The sequence below is a fragment of the Trachemys scripta genome, chromosome 3 (assembly GCF_013100865.1).
Source record: "Trachemys scripta elegans isolate TJP31775 chromosome 3, CAS_Tse_1.0, whole genome shotgun sequence".
Classification (NCBI taxonomy): domain Eukaryota; kingdom Metazoa; phylum Chordata; order Testudines; family Emydidae; genus Trachemys; species Trachemys scripta.
This window is the reverse complement of record NC_048300.1, coordinates 13065707-13080918: the sequence shown is the minus strand read 5'-3', so window position 1 is coordinate 13080918 and position 15212 is coordinate 13065707. Positions and strand designations below refer to the sequence as shown.

Sequence of the window (15212 nt, the reverse complement as noted above, 5' to 3'; positions counted from 1 at the left end):
AAAGAGCCTACTGGGGCTCAGCTCATCCAGATTTCTCAAACATAAAATTGCCTGGTGATGGTGGTGAATCACTCTGCTGAAGAGGAATCATTTTAGTTTGTTGCCCTACCACTAATTAGATCCAACGTGCACACAACTCAAGACACTCATTTTTTACAGTGCTGCCTGGAAGTCCTTGTTTTCTCACTCGATTTTGCGTGACTTTCACCCTCCCTCCACATTGTCAAGGAGGACAAGACCTTATTCACTTGGTACCCTCTGAATACCGCTTCTTCATTGTCTGGAGGGAATCAATCTTGAAACGTGCAACTACCTTTTTCTTCCACCTTTATAGAGAAGGAGAAACGGACATGAGTGACTGTAGAAGACTAACAATTTTACTGTAGTGAAAATGTCTGTATTATGACCGTAGTGTTTTGCTAACATTTTAAAGATTATACGTGTAAATTCATTATTTCCTTGAAGTTAACTAGTCATTGTTCATTTGTGGTAGTCTTGTATGAATGTTTTGCTATTTAGCACTCAAACTTAGCTTAATATTTCTAGTTCTATACCTTTTTGGATGTGTTATGGGGAGATGGATAGGTGACTCCTGATTTAAATGGGCTCCTTTTCTTTATAACTTATGTAAAGGGTTGTAAACATATCTCTAAAAACAATTCTTAAAGTCTGGATTCAATAAAATTAATTTTTAGAGATTTCTGTGGCTGTGCAAAAGCTTTCATAGTACAACCTTTTAATTTATTTTTTATTGCATCCGCTCTAAGTTGTAAATTGGCAGATGTTTGTTTTGAGTTTTTGCTTCCCAAGGATTTGGACAAGAATGAAAATTAGACTTTTTGCTTGCTTTGCATATTAATTTGCTAGCCTGTGTAGACTTCCACATTTTCACTGAAAATTTACTTATCCAATGGGCATAAAAGCTAAAAATAATTTATACCCAGTAGTTTAGTGCTGTGATTTTTACAAATGCTGTGAGCATGCAGAACTCATGAAGGACACCTAAAATACAAAAGGCAAAATATTTATTAATACTCTTGTGCTTCTTGAATTAATCAGGGATTTCAAATTTGTCAAAATTGTTGTGAATTGTTGAACATTAGTAAATGATACATACTGAAATCTGTAGTTTGTGAAGTAATTTATTCAAGGATGCTTTTGGAGTTGAATTCATCAAAACACTTACATATTGTGACATTTTAGATTCTTACAAGGAAATGCTTGTAAAGAATAATTTGAATTTCAGTTGCTCCCAGAAGCAAATATCTAGGATTAGAGCCCCATTGCAGTAGGCACTGTAGGCAAAATGGTTTATATGGAGAAAATGGTCAAATTATTGGATACAGTATTCATGAACACATTTTAGATCCAAACAGGGAATTTGTTCATTGTAATATATGGAGATATCCTATCTCCTAGAACTGGAAGGGACCTTGAAAGGTCATCGAGTCCAGCCCCCTGCCTTGACTAGCAGGACCAAGTACGGATTTTGCCCCAGATCCCTAAGTGGCCCCTTCAAGGATTGAACTCACAACCCTGGGTTTAGCAGGCCAATGCTCAAACCACTGAGCTATCCCTCCCCCTTTAAGCTGCACTTCCCTGCAGAGGCAAATCTGGTGGGTAGCATGGTCATTCTGTTAAATCTCTGAGCCACAGGATTGTGCTGGGAGCTCGTGTTCAATTGGTTATCCACCATGACCCTCAAGACCTTTATAGTAACTGAATTCTGGAATACTCTCTCACTTTAGGTCTTACATACACTCTTTGTTCCTAAATATATGATCTTGCATATTTGGCTATATTAGAGAGCATGTCTGAACAAGCACAGTTTACCAAGTGATCCAGATGACATGACGGCTGGAGTGCACTGGCTGAGGTGAGATCTTGAGGGCACTGATTCATGGCATACATACTGCTACATACTGGCATTCCAAAGAGCTGAAACAATCTCCTTTTCTTATATGGAGAACCAAGAGGCTATATGTAGAAAAGACCCTGCTTCACTGTTTTTGACTGGAATGCCTGGTCAAAAAGGGACCCTGGCAGCTCTGGTCAGCACCACTCACAGGGCTGTTAAGTCTGGTTGGTGGCACGGCAGGGCTAAGGCAGGCTCCCTGCCTGGCTCCACACGACTCCTGGAAGCGGTTGGTGCAGGGGCGATCAGGGAAGCTCTGCATGCTGCCCCTGTCCCAAACACCAGCTCTGCAGCTCCCATTGGCCATGGTTCCCGACCGATGGGAGCTGTGTGGGCAGGCAGCACGCACCGTGCAGAGCTGCTTAGCCCGCCTCTGCCTACGGGCTGGACATGCCGGCCGCTACTGGGAGCAGCAGGGAGCCTGTCTTAGCCCCACTGTGCCACCGAGTGGGAGCTGCCTGAGGTAAGCGCTGCCCAACCGGAGTCCGAACCCCAGGCCCCAGGTTGGAACCCCCTCCCTCACCCTAACTCCCTCCCAGACTCTGCACCCTCCATCTGCACCCCAACCTCCTGCCCCAGGTCCGAACCCCCTCCTGCACCCAAACTCCCTCCCAGAGCCTGCACCCCAACCCCCTACCACAGCCCTGAGCCCCCTCCTAGAGCCCACATCCCCTCCTGTACCCCAACTCCCTACCCCAGCCCTGAGTCCCCTCCCGCACTCCAAACCCCTCGGCCCAAGCTCAGAGCCCCTTCCTGCACTCCAAAGCTCTCATCCATAGCTTCACCCCCCACAGTCCACACTCCCAGCCGGAACCTGCACCTCCCTCCCGCACCTAAACACCCAGCCCTGAGCCCACTCCCATACTCCAAACCGCTCGACTGAAGCCCCTTCCTGCACCCCAAACCTCTCATCCCCAGTCCCACCCCAGAGCCCGCACTCCCAGCTGGAGCCCTCATCTCCTCCCACACCCCAACCCCCTGACCCAGACCAATGAGAGTGAGTGAGGAGAGCGAGCGACAGAGGGCGGGGGGGGGGGGGAGACTCAGAGAAGGGACGGGGCAAAGATGTTCAGTTGTGCAATTAGAAAGTTGGCAACCCTACTGTAATGTCAAACTGGGCTTCTTGGAGGAAGACTGTTCAGCTCCAGGTTTTCTGCAGTACCACCATGCTTTGAAAAGTTTGCCTGCAGACAGATTCTCTCATACTTGAGAAGCAGGTTGCTCTCAAGGATACCTTTGTGGAATCTGCACACGCTACCTCCCTGAGGTCTCCCAGAGAGGGACTGGTCACTGGCTGTGGAAGGTGAAGTTAGTAGCAGACAAAGATTATTTGTGAGATTGGAAATGCTATACAGTAAAAGCTCTTCTATCCGGCACTTCACTAACCGGCAAGTTCTATAAACCGGCATTTCTCATCTGCACTGAAAATCCGGTTTATAGTGCTATTGGTGTGGGGTTGGCAGGGGGCTGGGGTGTGGGAGGGGATCGGGGTGCCAGATGGGGGGGGGGGCGCTCACCTCCGGCGGCTCCCCCCAAGCAGCTCCCGTCCCTGCTGTTGCTTGCAGAGGCGTGGCCAGGCAGCTCTGCACACTGCCTCTGTCCCTCTTCCCTGAGTGCTAACTTCACGGCTCCCAGCCTATTGGTTGGGAACTGTGGCCAATGGGAGCTGCGGGGGTGGGAGGGAGTGGCGCCTGCAGACAGAGACAACGTATCTGCCTGTTTGCAGAGCCGCCTGGCTGTGCCTCCACCAGGAGAGGCAGGGTTGGGGGGAGCCACTTGCAGAGAGCTGCCAGAAGTGAGTGCACCCCCCCCCATCCAGCACCCCAAGCCCCCTCCCATGCCCCAAGGCTCCTCCTGGACCCAAACTCCCTCCCAGAGCCCAGGCCCCGCAGCCCCTCTCACGCCCCTGCCCCCCCCGCCACACATGCCAAACCCCTTCCTCTGAGTTAACCAGCATTTCTAATTTACCAGCACCCCCCGTTCCTCCAGCATGCTGGTTAAAAAAGCTTTTACTGTGGATTGTAGAAAGCAGATGGAGAAATGGAGTAGAAGATCAGTTTTGGCACATGCTAGTCATAATCCTGGGGTTGAACTGCCTTCAGGAAAGTTCATGCTAGATGGGTGTGTCTTGAAAAAGTACTTGGTGGTAGTTTGATGCCACCAGTGGATGGATCTGGGCACTTGGAATTTAAATTGCACTTCATTCAACAATGTATCATGAACAAATAAGAGCGGACTCCTTCTCACTAGTTTATCTCTATAGAAGGACGTAACTTTCACAGGGCTGGGTGATGGTAAACAGGGGCCATTGTCCATCCATTTTCCAGGACAGGAATGAATAGATTTCATCTTGTTCCTGTTCAGACCACCTTACGCAATTTGCTTTGAACAAGAATGTAAAATGAGATTGAAATCATAACCTAAATTAAAACTTAAACTTTTACAATAGATAAACTTATCCTTTGGAAGAGGAGAATGTTAATTTACAGTTGGATAGTTCATAAACTACAAAATAATTTACCTAAATTCTTAGAGCTGATAGGACAAAAGTGATATCACTTGGCAAGTTATATTTTTTTTTTCTACAAAAGTTTTGCTGAATATCTATACTGAGCTGTAATGCTTTTTCCTACTTAGCGCTGCTGAAATGGTTTAATAAAAAATGGCTGTATACATTTTAAACTTTGGTTCTTTCTAACAATTGTCTTGAAAATGGAATTAAGGTGGGTATTATAGGCGGTGCAGGTAGTGTTTCCTATTGTAGAGATTGCCCGATACTTTTCTTTATAAGATGCTGTTTTCAGTATCCATAACTCTTCCAAACATAGCTATTTGGGCTGAAACTTTCCATGCAGGTATCCGATTAAGGTTGAACTTTTCCAAAAAGTTAAATAAAATCTGTTCAGCTGTTCCTCAGAACAATGTTGGGGGAAAAGAGGTTATTTTGCCACGTTAAATTCCTATAACTGCCTTGTGCAAATACTCTAGTGCTACTGTGTTTTGAAGAAGGCACTTCAGATTTGGCAAGGGGTTGCACTGGTGCCAGATGTGCCTTTTTTCATCCCTGTGAAACCTGCCCAAATTTGGCCGTTAAAATTTTCTGAGAATCTCCTTCACACACTCTTAGTAGAGATTTCTTAGTTTGGCAGCTAAATTTGGTGAAGATGTTTACTGAAGGCAAGTCTACACTACAGTGCTATATCAGCGCAGTTGCACGTCTGGTGAAGACATGTTATGCTGATGGGAGAGCGCTCTCCTGTCAGCATAATTACTCTACCTTGGCGAAAAGCGGAAACTATATTGGTGGGAGCGTGTCTCCCGCCAACATAGCGCCATGTGGACAGCACAAAACTTGTGTCGCTTGGGGAGAGGGGGGACTATAGTGTAGACCTGCCCTGAGACTGCTCTATCCCAGGCCACAAGAGCTGAGAAGGCACTCCCTGTAATTCCTTTTTGTGGCAGCCAGGGACTCTCTGGTGCTGAGCACAGGAACTGAGGTTGGGGAGGCTTTCCTTTTGTTCTCAAAGCTCCTTCTGTTGGGGTGCAAACAGGAGGAGGAAGCAGGCTGACTGGAGTACAATTAACAAAAACTGTATCGCAATACATAAGGGGATTGAATTGATTGATTGCAGAGGCAACATTAATTCTGGCATTTCCTAATGTTTGAATGCTAGATTTTGCAACTGTAATGTTCTTTTAATGTATTTTTGTGTTTAGTATATTAGTGTACTACTTGAACAACATCTATTTTTAAAACTTCATTGGCATATTGGTTCTTCAGCTTTTTCTAGAAATGCTGGTAATGACAACCAGAGTTTTTAAAAATAAAGGCCAAGTACTGTACATTTCCATTCTACATAACTACTCGTCACTTTTGGAAATAAAGTGAAGATGATAGATTTTGTTAATAACATTTCAGCACATCAACTAACTTGTTCTCTGGGCATTACTATTCAAACTTTTAAAAATAAGAATGAATGAAGCATAAGGGTTCTAGGCTCTGGCATATGAAACAGATAATAAAAGAAAAAATGTCTATCTCTAAATAGCTTCTGAGAAGAGAATAATCATCATTTGCAGTGGGGTGGACTGTACGCATGTACACACAATAGTACAAATAATTTTCCATTCTGAAGTCTTCCTTTAAAACAAGTTCCTACACTTTCCTACTGAGGTACAGTACCTTACAATAGCTAGACAGAATTAGGCAAAGCTCTCTAAGCCCTCTGCATATGGCTTCCAGAAACAGCTGGATTTTCATTTCTCCCTCCATTCAACAGGAGTCTCTTTCATGTCTGAAAATTGAAAACTCGTGTTTTTCAGTGTGGTGCATGGATGTGTGTGCACCCTCTGGCACACCTGTTTCTAATTTCCTGACTTGAAAGCATAACCCATCAAAAGAAGTAGAAAAACAATTTCTTTCTGACACGCTGTTCAGAGGCCCTTGTGTTGCAGAAGGCCTTCCTTTGCTTTGCCATCTTGGTTCCATCGATAGGAGATTATTGTAAGATACAGAGCTCATATAATCTGGGGGTTTCGCCTTATGCTGTGCTGGGTTTTTTATACTCTTGTGATTATTTCAAGCATTAGAATACTACTAGTAAAGTTTTTTGCATAGAAAAGACTGTAGTGTAGTTCCTAGTATCTAACATGAAGCTTAAATTAGGAGCAATGCTCATAAGTAGTAATGGTTAATATAAACTGATCAGTGAGGTACAGTAACAGTTATTGTTTGGTGCAGCAGAGCAAATGTTTGTCATAGGAAATTAGTAACTTCAAATTTGTATGCACTTTAAAGTCATACCAGGTTTAATAACTGCAAGTCAAAGATGGTGACTGAATTTTGAAAACCGATAATTGGTTTATGTGAGAGTTATACATGGGATAATTACTAATCATTCACCCACTACAGAGAATGTCTTTTAGCAAGCTATTCTGAAGAAACTGAGACACTTATTGCTTCCAGGTGATCATAGAATCATAGAATATCAGGGTTGGAAGGGACCTCAGGAGGTCATCTAGTCCAACCCCCTGCTCAAAGCAGGACCAATCCCCAACAAAATCATCCCGGTCAGGGCTTTGTCAAGCCTGACCTTAAAAACCTCTAAGGAAGGCGATTCCACCATCTCTCTAGGTAACCCATTCCAGTGCCTCACCACCCTCCTAGTGAAAAAGTTTTTCCTAATATCCAACCTAAACCTCCCCCACTGCAACTTGAGATCATTACTCCTTGTTCTGTCATCTGGTACCACTGAGAACATCCTCTTTGGAACCCCCTTTCAGGTAGTTGAAAGCAGCTATCAAATCCCCCCTCATTCTTCTCTTCTGCACACTAAATAATCCTGGTTCCCTCAGCTTCTCCTCATAAGTCATGTGCTCCAGCTCCCGAATCATTTTTGTTGCCCTCCACTGGACTCTTTCCAATTTTTCCACATCCTTCTTGTAGTATGGGGCCCAAAACTGGACAGAGTACTCTAGATGAGGCCTCACCAATGCCGAATAGAGGAATGATCACATCCCTCGATCTGCTGGCAATGCTCCTACTTATATAGCCCCAAATGCCCTGTTTGCCCTTGTTGCCAAGAAGGCTCACTGTTGAGTCATATCCAGCTTCTCGTCCACTATAACCCCAGATCCTTTTCTGCAGAACTGTTGCTTAGCCATTTGGTCCCTAGTCTGTAGCAATGCATGGGATTCTTCCGTCTTAAGTGCAGGACTCTGCACTTGTCCTTGTTGAACCTCATCAGATTTCTTTTGGCCCAATCCTCTAATTTGTCTAGGTACCTCTGTATCTTGTCCCTACCCTTCAGCGTATCTACCACTCCTCTCAGTTTAGTGTCATCTGCAAACTTGCTGTGGGTTCCACGCCATGCTCCAGATTATTAATGAAGATATTGAACAAAACTGGCCCCAGGACCGACCTTCGGGGCACTCCGCTTGATACCGGCTGCCAACTAGACATGGAGCTATTGATCACTACCCATTGAGCCCGACAATCTAGCCAGCTTTCTATCCACCTTTTAGTCTATTCTTCCAGGCCACGCTTCTTTAACTTGCTGGCAAGAATACCATGGGAGACGGTATCAAAAGCTTTGCTAATGTCAAGGAATAGCATGTCCACTGTTTTCCCCTCATCCACAGAGTCAGTTATCTCATCATAGAAGGCAATTAGGTTAGTCAGACATGACTTGCCCTTGGTGAATCCATGCTGACTGTTCCTGATCACTTTCCTCTCCTCGAAGTGCTTCAAAACTGATTCCTTGAGGACCTGCTCCATGATTTTTCCAGGGACTGAGGTGAGGCTGACTGGCTTGTAGTTCCCTGAATCCTCCTCCTTCCATTTTTTTAAAGGCACTACATTAACCTTTTTCCAGTCATCCAGGATCTCCCCCGATCACCAGGAGTTTTCAAAGACCATGCTTATGTGGCCTACCTGTTCTCTCAGCAAAGCAGTTGAAATTTCTACCAGTGCAACATTTCAGTCCTCTCTGTAACAGCTGTTCCATAGTATATGCTCTACTCCAACATTATGCCACTGGAGTATATTGGCTCCATTTGTTGCCGTAAATTAATAGGAACAGGGGATGAACCCTTAACAAGGCTTCTTAAGAGTGTAGGCGTAACAGTCACAACAGGCAAGCAACTAATAGTCAGTGGCTTGAAGCAGCGTAATGCATTGACAATACAGGATTGTAGCTCATGGACTCATTGTGTAAGTGGCTATGTGGCTCATTTGTCCAAAATTTCCTCATTTGTCTGCCAGTCTGTTCTTTGTGCATAGCTAACATAATTTGGCATGTACTAAAATACTTAATATGTATGAGTGAGCAAATATTTAATCTTCTCCACAATAATTATCCTTTTGAAAATTTTTGGGTTCACTTGTATTTTGTTAGTGCATGAAGGCTTGATACATTTGTTTCTCTCCACCCGTTAGTTTATATTTCTTGGAACATTAAAGTGGATATGTGAAAAATGTGTCTGTGATCTTTGGTGATTAATTCTGGATGTAGATTCATACTAGCATGGTATCCAATATAAATAGGAGTGGATATTTGACCCTTGGGATCTGTCCCACTTAGGGTAAGATGGAGGAGGCCCTTTCTAATAGCTCCCTAACAGCTTACACTTAAGGGATGATCAAGAGACAATGCCAGAGTGAGTAGCTTTATTGGCTTACTGCCTGCTGTCCTTAGGGAGCACCAAAACCCAGGTCTACACTTGAAATTTAGATTGACCTAGCTGTGTACAGTAGAAACTCAGAGTTATAAATAAATAAAATTAAATTAATGGAGATATCCCATCTCCTAGAACTGGAAGGGACCTTGAAAGGTCATTTAGTCCAGCCCCCTGCCTTCACTAGCAGGACCAAGTACTAATTTTGCTCCTGATCCCTAAGTGGCCCCCTCAAGGATTGAACTCACAACCCTGGCTTTAGCTGGCCAATGCTCAAACCACTGAGCTATCCCTCCCCCCTAACTAACCAATCACATACCTCAGGTAGCAGCAGAGTGTGTGTGTGTGTGTGTGTGTGTGTGTGTCTCTCTCTCTCTCTTCCCCCCCCCCCCCCCCCCCCCGCCCCCGGTGCTGTGTTAAATGTAAACTACTAACAAATTAAGGGAAAGTTTAAAAAAGATTTGATAAGGTAAGGAAACTGTTTCTAGGCTTGTTTCAAGTAAGTTAAAAGATGGATAAAAGCAGCATTTTTCTTCTCATAATAAAGTTTCAAAACTGTTAAGTCAATGTTCAGTTGTAAATTTTTTTTTCTTTGAAAGAACAACCATAATATTTTGTTCACAGTTACAAAAATTTCAGAGTTATGAACAACCTCCATTCCCAAGGTGTTCGTAACTCTGAGGTTCTACTATAGTTAAGCCAACTTAGCCTCTGAGCTTGACGTGGGTAAGATTCTTCTGTCGACCTGGCTACTGCTGCTTATGGAGGTGGATTAACTACATCAATGAAAAAATCCCTTCCATCGAGGTAGGAAGTGTCTGTACTGTGGTGCTACAGCAGCATAGCTGCAGCACCCTTAGTGCAGATATATCTGTAGGTTTGGAAACGGTGGGGCAGACAGTAAAGATGGAGACTCTTGGATGAAGGAGGGTATGGGCTTGCTAGGAGGATGCAAGTTTTTGTCCTGTTCCATTCCTGTAACTTAGGAGGAAAGCCTATATGACTGCTTGTGGTAAAGCTTAAGTTTAGATGACACTAAATATGCATGTAGGCTGTTGTTTTAAAATGCCTTTTTTCCTCTAATGCTTTGTTCAGACTATTAAATGAAAATGCTGTGTTTTAAGAAGCGTGTTTTCAGTATCACAGATTTTGGAAGGGAGGAAATGCATGTTTGAAACCAGTTGAACCTGCAGGGTAATAACTGGTTGCACAATATACCCGGATCTTGGTCTCCATAGAGAAGACTCATGAGGTTCCATCAAGAAACAGGCAAGAGTAAGGGGCCATACACCTGAGTGGGGTGGGGAATACACCCAGATCTGAAAGGGGGCAGACCTGTAACCATGGCAAGCTGATAAGGGTTTCTAATACGAAAGACACTACATTACATATGGCAGTGACTTTAACTTGGAATGACTGAGCTAAAGCTCTAGTGACTGATCAGCCTTTTTATACTAAAATCTACAGAGATTAAGTGATGCTACAGGTCCTTCTTAAATATCTCCCTAAGGTAGTTATAGTGTTGCACTGTAATCATCCTACCAACACTATACCTGCATGTTCAGTCTGGTGAAACCCTTTTTCACAAAAAAAACCCCTTGTATTTTATCTGAAGAAACTTTAAAAAAAAAATAATAAACTGACTTAAAGGTTTATTTGAAACTGTCTCCAAGAGAGACATGTAATTATTTTTGGTTGCATCTTTTTGTTATAGCCTTGCAGACCTACAGCTTATGGTTGATTTTAAGGGCTGTTCTCTAAGGTAAGAATACTAAATGGATCAGATTCTTTCTGTATAACATCTCTAAGGCCTGGTCTACACTACGGGTTTAGGTCGACTTTAGCAGCGTTAAACCGAATTAAGCCTGGACACGTCCACACAACGAGGCCCTTTCTTTCGACTTAAAGGGCCCTTTAAACTGGTTTCTTTACACCACCTCCGACGAGGGGATTAGCGATAAAACCGGCCTTTGCGGGTCGGAATTGGGGTAGTGTGGACGGAATTCGATGTTATTGGCCTCCGGGAGCTATCCCACAGTGCTTCATTGTGACCGCTCTGGACAGCGCTCTCAACTCAGATGCACTGACCAGGTAGACAGGAAAAGACCCGCGAAGGTTTGAATTTCATTTCCTGTTTGCCCAGCGTGGAGAGCACAGGTGACCACGCAGAGCTCATCAGCACAGGTAACCGTCATGGAGTCCTCCCAGGATCGCAAAAGAGCTCCAGCATGGACCGAACGGGAGGTACGAGATCTGCTCGCCATATGGGGAGATGAAGCAGTGATAGCTGAACTCCGTAGCAGTAAAAGAAATGGAAAAGTATTAGAAAAGATCTCCAAGGCCATGAAGGACCGAGGCCATAACAGGGACACACAGCAGTGCCGCGTGAAAATTAAGGAGCTAAGGCAAGCCTACCACAAAGCCAGAGAAGCAAACGGAAGGTCCGGGGCAGAGCCGCAAACTTGCCGCTACTACGCGGAGCTGCATGCGATCCTAGGGGGTGCAGCCACCACTACCCCAACCGTGTGCTATGACTCTCTCACTGGAGAAACACACAGGGAAGACGGTTCGGGGAAAGAGGAAGATGACGATGGAGGTACTGTAGGTAGCTCACAGCAGCAAGGAAGCGGAGAAACCGGTTTCCCCAACAGCCAGGATCTGTTTGTTACCCTGGACCTGGAACCAGTAACCTCCGAACTCACCCAAGACCCTCAGGGCACACAGGAGACCTCTGGTGAGTGTACCTTTGTAAATATTTGTAAACATTACACATGGTTTAAAAGCAAGCGTGTTTAATGATTAATTTGCCCTGGCAATCGCGGCCAGTACATCTACTGGAAAAGTCTGTTAACGTGTATGGGGATGGAGCGGAAATCCTCCAGGGACATCTCCAGAAAGCTCTCCTTTATGTACTCCCAAAGCCTTTGCAAAAGGTTTCTGGGGAGGGCTGCCTTATCCCGTCCGCCATGGTAGGACACTTTACCACGCCAGGCCAGTAGCACGTAGTCTGGAATCATTGCATAACAAAGCATGGCAGCGTATGGTCCCGGTGTTTGCTGGCATGCAGACAATATCCATTCCTTGTCTCTCTTTGTTATCCTCAGGAGAGTGATATCATTCACGGTCACCTGGTTGAAATGGGGTGATTTTATTAAGGGGACATTCAGAGGCGCCCGTTCCTGCTCTTCTGAACAGAAATGTTCCCCGCTGTTAACCATGCGGTGGAGGGGAGGGGTGAAGTGATCATCCCAGAGAATCGTGTGTGTGTGTGGGGGGGGGGGGTGGTTTACTTGTGTTTGTGCCGCATGTTAACCGTGAAACTGCAGCCCCCTCCTTTTACATTGAAACCCCATTTTAAATGGACAACCCAATTCATCCTTGAGATGGGAAATGCGCTGCTGTTTGCAACCTTTCCCGCATGTTAAGAAGGTTAAATAAGCCAAAACACTGTGGCCTACGATGGCTGCCTGCAAGCCGAAATATGCGACCTTGTAATGAAAGAGTGTACCCATTGTTCCCTAAAATGTGTCTTTTTTTAACCACCTCTCCCTTCTCCTCCACCAGCTGCAAATGTTTCTCCTTCGCAGAGGCTCGTGAAGATTAGAAAGAGAAAACGTAAGACGAGGGACGAGATGTTCACGGAGCTGCAGATGTCCTCCCACGCTGATAGAGCACAGCAGAATGCGTGGAGGCAGTCAATGTCGGAGATGAGAAAAGTCCAACATGAACGAGAGGAGAGGTGGCGGGCTGAAGACGATAGGTGGCGTCAGCTTGCAGACAGACGGCAAGAGGCAATGCTCCGTCTGCTGGAGCATCAAAGTGATATGCTCGAGCGTATGGTTGAGTTGCAGGAAAGGCAGCAGGAGCAGAGACCGCCGCTACAGCCCCTGTGTAACCAACAGCCCTCCTCCCCAAGTTCCATAGCCTCGTCACCCAGACGCCCAAGAACACGGTGGGGGGGCCTCCGTCCACCCAGTCACTCCACCCCAGATGATCGCCCAAGCATCAGAAGGCTGGGCTTCAATAAGAGTTAAAGTTTTAAAATGCAGTGTGTCCTTTTCCATCCCTCCTCCCCCACCCATCCCTGCTACCTTGGCAATTATCCCCCTACCTCTGTAAGGAACTAATAAAGAATGCATGAATGTGAAAAAACAATGACTTTATTGCCTCTGCAAGCGGGAGGGGAGGGGAGGGTGGGGTGGGGTGGTTGGTTTACAGGGAAGTAGAGTGAACCGGGTCGGGGGGGGGGGTTGGAGGGTTCATCAAGGAGAAACAAACAGAAGTTTCACACAGTAGCCTGGCCAGTCACAAAACTCGTTTTCAAAGCTTCTCTGATGCGCACCGCGCCCTGCTGTGCTCCTCTAACCGCCCTGGTGTCTGGCTGCGCGTAATCAGCGGCCAGGCGAGTTGCCTCAACCTCCCACCCCGCCATAAATGTCTCCCCCTTACTCTCACAGATATTGTGGAGCGCACAGCAAGCAGCAATAACAATGGGGATATTCTTTTCGCTGAGGTCTGAGCGAGTCAGTAAGCTGCGCCAGCGCACTTTTAAACGTCCAAATGCACATTCCACCACCATTCGGCACTTGCTCAGCCTGTAGTTGAACAGGTCCTGACTCCTGTCCAGGCTGCCTGTGTATGGCTTCATGAGCCATGGCATTAAGGGGTAGGCTGGGTCCCCAAGGATCACGATAGGCATTTCAACATCCCCAATGGTCACTTTCTGGTCCGGGAAGAAAGTCCCTTCCTCCAGCTTTCGAAACAGAGCAGAGTTCCTGAAGACGCGAGCATCATGTACCTTTCCCGGCCATCCCACGTTGATGTTGGTGAAACGTCCCTTGTGATCCACCAGGGCTTGCAGCAGCATTGAAAAGTACCCCTTGCGGTTTATGTAGTCGGTGGCTTGGTGCTCCGGTGACAAGATAGGGATATGGGTTCCGTCTATGGCCCCGCCACAGTTTGGGAATCCCATTTCAGCAAAACCATCCACTATTGACTGCACGTTGCCCAGAGTCACTACCCTTGCTATCACCAGGTCTTTCATTGCCCTGGCAAATTGGATCACAGCAGCCCCCACAGTAGATTTGCCCACTCCAAATTGATTCCCGACTGACCGGTAGCTGTCTGGCGTTGCAAGCTTCCACAGGGCTATTGCCACTCGCTTCTCAACTGTGAGGGCTGCTCTCATCTTGGTATCCTGGCGTTTCAGGGCAGGGGAAAGCAAGTCACAAAGTTCCATGAAAGTGCCCTTACGCATGCGAAAGTTTCGCAGCCACTGGGAATCGTCCCATACCTGCAGCACGATGCGGTCCCACCAGTCTGTGCTTGTTTCCCGGGCCCAGAATCGGCGTTCCACGGTATCAACCTGCCCCAGTAACACCATGATTTCCACATTGCTGGGGCCTGTGCCTTGTGAGAGGTCTATGGCCATGTCAATTTCCTCATCACTCTCGTCGCCGCGCTGCAATCGCCTCCTCGCCTGGTCCGGGTTTCGCCTTGGCATGTTCTGGCTCTGCATGTACTCCAGGACAATGCGCGTGGTGTTCATAGTGCTCATAATTGCCGCGGTGATCTGAGCGGGCTCCATGATCCCAGTGCTAGCTATGGCGCCTGGTCAGAAAAAAGGCGCGAAAGTAGTATCTGATGGACCAGGAGAAGGAGGGCGGGAGGGAGGGAGGGCCGAGTGACGACATGGCGTACAGGTACAGGAACAGGGAGAAACACAAACAACTGTCACACAGAATGGTCCCCCCAAAGATTAAACTGGAAACCCTGGGCTTAGCAGGCCGTTGATTTCACGGAGGAAGGGGAAGCAAATGAACACAGAACAAATCTATTTTTTACATCTTAAGGTGGCAGCCGACGCTGCAGCATGAGTGACAGCCATACCAGTATGACGATGACGGATACCAATCATAATATGCCATCATCTGCCAAAAGGCAAGGGGCTGCTGCTGTGTAGCAATGCAGCCCCACGTCTGCCAGCCCCACGTCCGCCAGCACCCAGCATCGCCCTCGGCCTCTTCTGGGTGCTTAGCAGACAATATTGGGCAATTGGCAGAAAATAGTATATTATGACTGGTAACCGTCATCATCGAAACAGTAGCATGTCTGCCCAGGT

At 46.3% G+C, this 15212-nt stretch overlaps 1 protein-coding gene across 10 annotated transcripts in view; it reads left to right on the top strand.

Annotated features, from left to right (window-relative positions):
• TASP1 (taspase 1) overlaps positions 1 to 15212 on the top strand; it is a 171791-nt gene that overhangs the window by 75729 nt on the left and 80850 nt on the right. Inside the window, exon 12 of one of the 10 annotated variants that reach the window (XM_034764150.1) lies at positions 160 to 1069. The exons of the other annotated variants lie outside the window; for them this stretch is intronic. Coding sequence (XP_034620041.1) covers positions 160 to 201 — 42 coding nt within the window. The 3' untranslated portion in view covers positions 202 to 1069. Of the gene's footprint in view, positions 1 to 159; positions 1070 to 15212 lie in introns of those variants that run through there. 10 annotated transcript variants of the gene reach the window in all.